This window comes from Oncorhynchus masou, chromosome 11 (assembly GCF_036934945.1).
Source record: "Oncorhynchus masou masou isolate Uvic2021 chromosome 11, UVic_Omas_1.1, whole genome shotgun sequence".
Classification (NCBI taxonomy): Eukaryota; Metazoa; Chordata; class Actinopteri; order Salmoniformes; family Salmonidae; genus Oncorhynchus; species Oncorhynchus masou.
The window spans coordinates 53,825,359-53,835,802 of record NC_088222.1 but is presented as its reverse complement, the minus strand read 5'-3'; the positions used below and the strand labels follow the sequence as shown (position 1 = coordinate 53,835,802).

The 10,444-nt window shown below is 41.4% G+C and overlaps 2 protein-coding genes across 11 annotated transcripts in view; one reads left to right on the top strand and one right to left on the bottom strand.

Annotated features, from left to right (window-relative positions):
- The first annotated feature begins 2,414 nt into the window (after positions 1-2,414).
- LOC135548834 (S-phase kinase-associated protein 1) lies at positions 2,415-8,058 on the top strand. The gene is made up of 6 exons (XM_064978813.1): positions 2,415-2,529; positions 3,306-3,402; positions 5,067-5,140; positions 6,148-6,291; positions 7,052-7,192; positions 7,416-8,058. The coding sequence occupies exons 2-6, from the start codon at positions 3,306-3,308 to the stop codon at positions 7,449-7,451; spliced, it is 492 nt and encodes a 163-aa protein (XP_064834885.1). The 5' UTR covers positions 2,415-2,529; the 3' UTR covers positions 7,452-8,058.
- Positions 8,059-8,117: 59 nt separating this feature from the next.
- tcf7 (transcription factor 7) overlaps positions 8,118-10,444 on the bottom strand; it is a 76,022-nt gene continuing 73,695 nt past the window's right edge. For 3 of the 10 annotated variants that reach the window (XM_064978802.1, XM_064978804.1, XM_064978805.1), the window contains one exon: positions 8,118-9,956. In XM_064978802.1, coding sequence (XP_064834874.1) covers positions 9,710-9,956 — 247 coding nt within the window. In that variant the 3' untranslated portion in view covers positions 8,118-9,709. Of the gene's footprint in view, positions 9,980-10,444 lie in introns of all 10 variants that reach the window. The other 7 variants (XM_064978807.1, XM_064978808.1, XM_064978812.1 and 4 more) reach the window with 3 other exon arrangements.

The following is a 10,444-nucleotide window of genomic DNA, read 5'->3' as shown; positions in this document are numbered from 1 at the left end:
ATTAAACACTATCCCATAATGAGAAAGCAAAAACGGGGAGAACATTTTTGCAAATAATGAAATAGGTATATGTAATAAGTATTCAGACCCTCAATTCAGCTCAGGTGCATCCTGTTTCCACTGACCATCCTTGAGAGGCTTCTTGATTGTAGTCCACCTGTGGTAAATTCAATTGACTGGACATGCTGTGGAAAGGCTCACACCTGTCTGTATAAGGTGCCACGGTTGACAGTGCATGTCAGAGCAAAAACCAAGCCATGAGGTTGAAGAAATTGTCCGTCCAGTGCCGAGACTCCACATTGGCAAAAAATAAATAACAACCTGTTTTTGCTTCGTCATTATTGTGTGTAGATTGAAGGGGGGGGGGGGACATTACATTTTACAGCAATGCTGTAACTTAACAAAATGTGGAAAAGGTCAAGGGGTCTGAATACTTTCCAAATGCATTGTATGTAAGTCATATGCCTACATAAAATGACCAAAACCATGATTGATTTTTGGAGAAAGGGTGAAGAATAAAGCTTCCATGGATGCTGAATATATGTATTTTGTTGCTACTACACTCATTCTAATTTTACATAGCTAAGTAATAACTACACTGATAATTTGTATCACATGGTAGTGATAAATACTTCTAATGGTCCAACCTGTTCACTACTTATTTCCCATAAGAATGTGTTACTGTTGATAAAGGGTTGCAGGTAGCCTAGTGGTTAGAATGTTGGGCCAGTAAGTGAAAGTGTGCTATTTCAAATCCTGAAAAATCTGTCCCATGTGCCCTTGACAAGGCACTTAACACTAAATTATCAAGGAACCAACCAGGTACAACCCTAAATCTGTAAACACGGGCACCCTCATAGATATCATGCTGACCAAACTGCCCTCTAAATACACCTCTGCTGTCTTCAACCAGGATCTCAGCGATCACTGCTGCATTGCCTGCGTCCGTAATGGGTCTGCGGTCAAACGACCACCCCTCATCACTGTAAAACGCTCCCGAAACACTTCAGCGAGCAGGCCTTTCTCATCGGCCTGGCCCGGGTTTCCTGGAAGGATATTGACCTCATTCCGTCAGTAGAGGATGCCTGGTTATTCTTTAAAAGTGCTTTCCTCACCATAAATAAGCATGCCCCATTCAAAAAATGTAGAACCAGGAACACAGATATCCCTTGGTTCACTCCTGACCTGACTGCCCTTGACCAGCACAAAAAAAAATCCATTGGCGTAATGCATTAGCATCGAATAGCCCCCGCGATATGCAACTTCAGGGAAGTTATGAACCAATATACACAGGCAGTTAGGAAAGCAAAGGCTAGTTTTTTCAAAAGCTAGTTCTCTGCTGCCAATGACTGGAACGAATTGCAAAAATCACTGAAGCTGGAGAATCATATCTCCCTCACTAACTTTAAGCAGCAGCTGTCAGAGCAGCTCACAGATTATTGCACCTGTACATAGCCCATTTGTAAATAGCCCATCCAACTACCTCATCCCCATATTGTTATTTTTCTTCTTCTCCTTTGCACCCCAGTATCTGTACTTGCACATTCATCTTCTGCACATCTATCACTCCAGTGTTTAATTGCTAAATTGTAATTACTTCTCCATGGCCTATTTATTGCCTTATCTCCCTAATCTTACCTCATTTGCACACACTGTATATAGATTCTTTCTATTGTGTTGTTCTCAACTGGCCTGCATGGTTAAATAAAAAAATAAAAAAATGCTCCATTGATAATGACAGGTCTTGGCCGTGACCCTACTCTCAGAGGGTGTCTTAGGGGGAGTTGGTATATGCAAAAAAAACACATTTCCAATCCACACATGAATATAATGCAAATATTAAGCACCCACCAAAATATTATAAGTGAAGAAAATACCATGGAAATAATAATATACAAATAATGTGGAAAGAGTGCCATCTCACGGCAGGACTCAACATTACAACTCGGAATGTCGGTCAAGGTAAAGGTGTGATTGTGAATCAGTGATCATTGTTGTGAATACTATTTTACATAATATTTATAGCTACATGTTATATGCAAACTTCATAGGCCTACTATTCAAGTAAGGCAACAACAAAGTGTAGGCATATTTACATTAAACAATTACTGTCATGGCATTAAAAAAATACTAACATCTTGGCTAACAATATGACTGCACAAAGAGAGTAAAACAATTACGGTAATTTGTTTTTGTGCTGGGACAAATTGACAGAACCTGAGCAGTACACATCATGAAAGAGCAACAATGTGCATATAATACTATAATTGTATATATTTTGGACGCAAAAATGAACAGAATGCACAAAATATTACAAAAATAATATTAGAAGACAATCATGTTAATAAATATTACGTGAAATTCTGTCTTAATGTCAATGGGGGAAATCACTCACAGGCATATCACAAGACGACCTGCTCCATTTGACAAAGCGCAGCTAGCACAGTTCCAGCGATTGCCTGTGCTTCGTTCTGGCCCTGTTGACGTTTAATATTTTATCTCTAGATTTGCTTTAAAAAAAAAATCACAGTAAGTAACCACCATTTAGTTGCATGTATTGGTGAAATAATTTGTGTTTTAAATGTAGTATTCCTATATTTAAATGAAAATATAAATGACTTGAATATGGTTGCTAAGACGAGGCCTTGCTGACGACGTCGTTAGCCTGCTGTGCTAGCTGACAACGACTAGCTAAGGTTAACGTAGCTAACTAGTTAGCTTACTGTTACCTGACATTATTGCCACTTACAGTGTAGCGCTAGTATTGAATCTAATTTCAGCCTATGCCTGTTTCAGATATCCTGGTTGTTTACAGTTGCCAAGGCTGCATGTGTAGTTAGTAACCAAGCAAGTTAATGCTAACTACTGTACCTAGTTCATGAAACAGACTGGAATCGAAGCTAGATAGCTATGTTGAGTTAGCGTGTGAAGCTAGCTAACGTTATCCAGCTAACGTTATACAGTCAGTTGCGTGAACTGGTAACGTAGCTAGGTAGAACTACTTAGTTAGTTAACTAACGTGCCTGTCTACCGAAACATGAACTTGGCTGGCAAGTGTTTGGGTACCTATTAACTGGCGTTACTTGTCTGACTACAGTAACGTTATCGAACTAGGATTGGAAATGGCTAACTAGCCACCTTAACTTTAGCCAACGCAGCTAAGGTAGCGTAACTGTTCCCTTGTCAGTAAGCCGAATACAGGGCTCGCCTGTCACCCTATATAAAACGTAGTTCATAAAATGTAGTTCATTACCCCGCAAGCTAACGCGAAGCCTGAAACTGACAAACGTTTTCCTGTTTTACAGATGCCCACAATTAAACTGCAAAGCTCAGATGGCGAGATCTTTGAGGTGGATGTGGAAATAGCAAAGCAGTCTGTTACAATAAAGACAATGCTGGAAGGTAATGTAGCGATGTACTCTGTTGTGATCATGTGGTTGTAACATGAGTAGGGTGTTCAAATCAAAACGCATATTTTGACCAGTGGGTAAAACATGTTAATTATGTTGTTACTCCTAAGAAAACCAATGGTCCAAACCCCATGAAACTACCTTAATCCCATCAAAGGTTATTGGAGTTTTAACGGTGTATACAAAAATATGAAAACACTTCGTCATGTCTCAAATCGATATATATCTTACCTCCTATATTGTTTTATGTCCTCTGGATTTGAGAAGAAAGATGAAGAGTTCAACGGTGACCCTGTCAGGTAGCCTTAATTCTCGCACAGCATCCAGCCTAGCTGACAATGCTGTTTTTCATATTTTTGGGAATGTTTTTCTTCTTCTCTGGCCTCCATTGATTTAGTCATGCTAATTTTGACCAACCAACAAGGGTAACTTGTAACTCCCAGTAAGTTTTGAATGGAGGCTGAAAAGATTTGGCGGGGGTCCTCAGATCCTCAAAGTTACATAGCTGCACCAATGAAAGCATCTTGCCTGGCTACATCACCGCTTGGTATGGCAACTGCTTGTCATCTGACTGCAAGGCAATACAGAGGGTAGTGCATACGGCCCAGTACATCATGTACGGCCCAGTACATCACTGGATGTACTGGGCAGAGTTCCCTGCCATCCAGGACTTCTATACCGGGTGGTGTCAGAGGAAGGCTCTAAAAATAGTCAGACTCCAGCCACCCAAGTCATAGTCTCTTTTCTCTGCTACCGCACGGCAAGTGGTACCCTCTGGGACCAAAAGGCACCTGAACAGCTTTTACCCTCAAGCCTTAAGACTGCTGAATAGTTAATCAAATGGCCACCTGGACAGTTTACATCAACCTCCTTTATTATTTATGTATCTGAATTGTTTTGCACTGGCTCTATGCACACTCACTAGACTCTACCCACACACTCACACATACTACACTGACACTCCAACACACACATTACATACGCTCACACACAAAACATACACAAGCATATTGACGCCACACACACACTCTCTCACACATAGAACCACTTTCACACTTCACACTGCTGCTACTCAGTTTCTTATATCCTGATTGCCTACCCACGTGTACATACTGTATTACCTCAACTACCTTGTACCCATGCACATAGACTTGGTACTGGTACTCCTTGTGTATCGCCTCGTTATTTTGTGTTACTGTTTCCTTTTTTTTGGTGCAAATATTAGTTTTTTTTTAATTGTATTGTTGGGAATGGGCTCGTAAGCATTTCACTGTAAAGTTTGTCTGTTGTATTCGGCACATGTGACCAATAACATTTTATCTGATTGGATATAGACTTGAGGCTTGGAACATTGGTTTTCATAGAGGATCATCTACAAAATTAACATATTATTTTACCCATTGGTCAAAAGATGCATTTTTGATTAGACACCCTATTAATGCGAAAATCTTGTTATTTGAAGATTTATTTAGTAAATATTTTCTGAACTCTTTCTTGGACTGTATTGTTGGTTAAGGGCTTGTAAGTAAGCATTTTGTGGGAAGGTGTTGTACCTGTTGTATTCGGCGCATGAGACAAATACAATTTGATTTAAAGTACAGCTATCAAAACGGTCTGGCAGTATCTGTGTGCTTGTCTAATGGTTGTCTTTGACAGATTTGGGTATGGATGATGAAGGAGATGATGATCCAGTCCCCCTCCCGAATGTGAATGCAGCCATCCTCAAGAAGGCAAGTGGACTCACTGTCTGACAGTTATCCCATATCTGGTGCAATGGACTGAGGGACAGGCAAACTGTTGGGAGTTGGACATTGATAACCTTAGGTAAAGTGCCTCCTCCCAACCAGAGCTGGGGCTATCTTATCTCTATTTCCACTTTTATCAGTTTAGTTGCACGTCACTTCTATCCATAGCGGCACTATTCAATTGAACCCAAACCCTTCTTAGCCTTTTCTACTAGATGATTTTCCAGGAAGTGAAACATTTGTGCACAATTCAAACCAATGTAAGCAAAACGTGTAGGCAGAATGACTTTCCCAAACCTGTAACAGGGATCCGTACCTATGTGGGAGGCACTGTGAGGGTCCATGCTCGATCATTACATTACTTAGCAGACGCTCTTATCCAGAGCGACTTACAGGAGCAGCCTTGCTCGCGGACAGATGGTTGGGATAGTTGGCCTTAAGGGCACAGTCTACAATGTGAAAGAACAAATGAAACTGGTCATCTGTGCCTGTCCGAATCTCTAGAAATCAAATGGTGTGATTGTCTGCTGAAGGTGTAGACGTTGTTCATTGGATTTATACTGTGTGAAGGGATGTGGGATTAAAGATGATTTTTGTTATTCCATCTGCCAGTTGAATTGTTCCATGCTGTCTTGTGCATGTCTCCAACTGTGGGACAAGCTGATGTTGTTTATGCTGCTTTGTTCAGCAACTGTATCCTTGTGGCTAGTGAATTACATTTTGTTTGGGGAAATGTTTGCATGGTCAGACAATTATACATTGTCTGCCTGACTTAATTAATGTTGTTTTTTGTTGTTGTTTCTTACATCTGTAGAATAGCATGTCTCTCTGCCAGAAGCATACAGCTCTAAACAGAAGGGCATGTGTGTTAGGCCTCTGAAACTGAACTCCGTGGGAGATGGATGCCCCGGCGCGTCTGGTTCACGGACTGTGCCCTAGGAATAGTTGTTCCTTTTCATGTTTCCTTTCTCACTTCAGTTTCCTCCCTCCAGGTGATCCAGTGGTGCACCCACCATAAAGACGACCCCCCTCCCCCCGAGGATGACGAGAACAAGGAGAAGAGGACGGACGACATTCCCGTCTGGGACCAGGAATTCCTCAAAGTGGACCAAGGGACCCTCTTCGAACTCATTCTGGTGTGTACCTACCCCCCTGCCACTCACTCAAAGAAACAGTGTGACACCTGTACACACACAAAGTGGAAGTGTCTCAGGTCTTGAATTTAGGCAATGGCTTAGCTGAACATACCACACCAGTTAAGCTAATAGGTGCTTAATAAAGTGATAACTGGAGGTAGTAGTCGGTCATTACTAAAGAGCCTTACACCCACAGTCAAAGTTGCCGACACTTTATCCAAAATCTTAAACTCTGGTGGTACAAAACGCCTCCACTATGAAACCACTGGATTATCCAATGAAACACCCCAGAAAAAGGGATCCATCCCCCTGTAATTTGATTGGTCACCGAGGGGAGAAACAGGTGGCAAATATTTGAGTGTTAGAGAAATTCCCTGTGCATGTGCCGTCCCTCTCTGTGCTGCTGCCGCCGAGGTGGGAGGCAAATCTGCCACCGGCTTTGCGTAGAAACGCATGGAGACGGCTGCGTTTTCTCTTCCTGTGTGTAAGCGGCTCAGGAAGTATCAGCTATGTGCATATGAAGTTAAACAAGCAGCTCTTGTGCAGTGATTTGCGCAATATGTTCTTGTAGCGCTCAGGGCTTCTAGGAACTGTAACACAAGTCTGTCATTTGAGGAGTAGGTTTTACCCAGCTCCCGAGACCTGTTTACTCGGCCTAAGCCCAGGGCTGCAGTAGTTCACTTGAAAGGCAGTACTTGCAGTTGTTTTCTTTCCATCCTTTATTATTATCATCATTATTTGTATTTTTTTAAATGTTTAGGCCGCAAACTATTTGGACATCAAAGGACTGCTAGATGTCACCTGCAAGACGGTGGCCAACATGATAAAAGGCAAGACCCCAGAGGAGATCAGGAAGACGTTCAATATCAAAAATGACTTCACAGAGGAGGAGGAAGCCCAGGTAATACGGCCTGTGGTTTTCAGGATGTCCCACACGGCACCCTACACAGTCACAGTGCACTACCTTTTTTTTGACCAGCCCTATCGGCCCTGGTCAAAAGTAGTATATAAAACGAATACGGTGTTATTTAGGGCAGAACCGCAGTCCTGAATGCGGAGCTGCCTTGTGATAATACACATTTGAGCCATGTGACAGTGTGTGCTGCCCCCCCCCCCCCTCCCAGGTACGCAAGGAGAACCAGTGGTGTGAAGAGAAATAAAGGAGGATCATGCCAACACTAACACACTGAAAGGATTGTTCCATTAACTGGTTGCACTGCGCTGTTCATGCGTGTTAATATTACATCATAGTCTATTAGAGCCCCCCCCTATGTACTCCACAGCATGACCATTTCTATTGCTTGTGCAAAATAATTTAATAAGCTATTTCATGTTTTTACAAATGTTACTTCACATGAGATGCATAGTCTGGTCTTTACAATTTAACTCCTTTTTTGAATTGCTATAGTTGTCTTTTTTTTACCGAATATCCTTCTTTTTTTTGAGTCAACTGAATAAATAGCTTTTTTGACTGAAATGATAGCGCAGTGCAGAATTTTGTAAATGCAGCCTCTTCTGTGCTGTCTTCTTAGTCATGATACGGAGACAAGCTGTCGTAGGAGATTTGAAGTGGGGGTAAACATGTGCAAAATGTCCTGTGGATTGGAAGTGCTTGTCGAAGAAGTAAGTGTGTGATCTGTTTGTCACTGAACTTATGGTATTTACCAAGCTTAGTACTATTGGAATATTTTCTCAGTTCTGCTCTGAAGATGACATATAGGGTTAACAACCATTGAATTCCTGGAGTTAATAAATGACTTAAATTAATGTGTCTGTCTGCTGTTTGTGATTTTACATCTAATGGGGAAATAGTGAGGAAACTGATCCAGAATTTCAAAATACTTTAATACATCGAACAAAAATGAGCACATCAAAGGCAGAAGTCTTTCAATGTGTAACATATTTTTTTTGAAAAGACAGACATCAGTACACCTTTTTTATGTGTGGTCGTTTTGATACGAGCAGTCCCCAAATCTAAGATGTGTGTTATTAGAGCACCCTCTGATGGACTAGACATTGATTGAACAAACAGAAAAGCCTTGCTGTACACCGCCTACAGTATCTCCAAAGTAAGCAGGGTTTGACACTTGCAAGCAGTAAATTAAAGCCATTGTTTTTCACATATATTTTTGGTACACTTAGGTGGAACATGAACACACTGAAAAGGATTGACACAGCTCTGATAACTTCAATGAAAGGAAAAGCTAATGCAAAACTTCTGCACAAAATGTGTTTTTCTCTTGAGAAGACGGGTGTAAAATAAATTAAATATTGCTTTTAGTGGAAAACTGAAATTAGAGACTGAAGAAACAACTTTGGGAGAAAAAAAAGTTCATTCTTTTACATAACCAAACATCTTATGTAGCGAATTCAACAGCTTTACAACACAATGAAATATAGTACTCATTTGCTCTTTAGTTTACAGCAGGGTTCTTTAATCTTTTTCAGCTCGAGACCCAAATGAGAAATTAACAGTCCTCTTGAGACTCAAATCGTCCTCCATTGAGCCAAATTAAGAAATAGTGTATGAATGTAGATGTATTCTCATAAATTGCGACCCACCTCTAACATCCCAGAGTCTCACTTTGGGTCCTGACCCATAGTTTTAGAAACCCCGGATTATAGAATGTTCAGTCAGACAGAGGCAGTTTAGGACTGCCGAATTTCATTTTTTTTTATATAATGGAGGCTTTTTGACACCAGGAAACAAATTAATCTCCCAAACTGCATTCTTATGAACAAACACCAATGATGTTTTAATTCTCTGTGAGGGGAACTACATCAAAATAATGTATCGAGCAAGAATTTGACTGACAAGCAGGAAGTGCCTAAAACAAATGAACATAACATAGAGATGAGTCTCTCCGAGGGGAGACGAACATGTCGACACAGTGAAAAACACTGTCACTACCTTGAAGCTTCAACCTTATACGACATCATTAATCAATATAAATACTATCTATTCTGGAAAAGGTTCCTTTGACACGTGTGAAAGTCTTATGAAAAGGAGGAGTACCATACTCCTCTGTAAAAATCTTTGGAAATGGAATCAATTCGATTTTAGGCAGTGAGGAAGAGAAGCAGTTATCATCCCGGCAATATTAAAATGACATGAGCACTGAGTAAATCAGTCAGAAGTCAGTTAGTCATATTGATGTGAATGGCATCCTCTCCCAGACACAACGAGCTCTGTCATTGTTTTTGGATGTTTGTGGTGAAGGTCTTTTCTCCAGCGTTTTGCTCCCCACTCCTTGTTTATTCCGGTTGACGTTGGGCTTTGTCTGTCTATCTGGCGGGGTGTTGGGATGGTGCGAGGAAGTGTGAGGGGACAGGACAGGTGAGGCTGGCTAGTGAGACTTGGGCAGGGTACAGTCATGATGATGATGATTGAGATTGTCGTGCTGTTGGGATGATTCTATTAAAGCTTTGAGAGAGAGTTCTGTGGTCTTGGGTTTGGAGAGGATATGGGGTGTGTGTTGTTTGCTGGGCTGGGGGTGCAGAGGGATGTGTGAGGGGGAAGCAGGCGAGGGCGAGCTGGGCAGGGAGGGGTGCTGAGGGGGACGCCGTCGACGGGAGAGGGGGGCGAGTCTATAGCGCTTCCATCGGAAGAAGTGGGGCTGGCGCACCATCCTCCTTGAAGGTATCGAATGCACTTCTTTTTCCTCCTAGGAACAGTCAAGAGAGTTATCTGTGAATAAAGCGTGGATGCAAAGCGTCACCAAAATGAACTTTCTTTTACTGTTTTCAACATGATTGAATTGAGTTTGAAGAAGCCAAAAGAGCAAATCCATTGAATACCATCAAATATGTTTTCATAGATCCACCACCATTTCCTTCAAATCATGAATGATTTTTGTGTTTGTTCTCGTGATCATTAGAAATGTTTTCTAAGCTAAATTGAAAGTGAACAACGGTTGTTTGCCTCTTCGTTAATACCAAAGCGTCACGCCTTATCCCATGATTATTACCAGAACCCAACATGAGTCACTTAGTGCCTGCGAAAGAGAAGGTGCGAGGAAATATTTTGAGATGTGGAGGAAGAGAGAGCGATTCTAAATGTCAGAGTTCACTATCAAAAGCTGCACTGCCTGACCGCATGAATGGAGAAAGTTGAAGGCAGATGAGCATGAGAAATGGCATCAAAGTGCAGAGC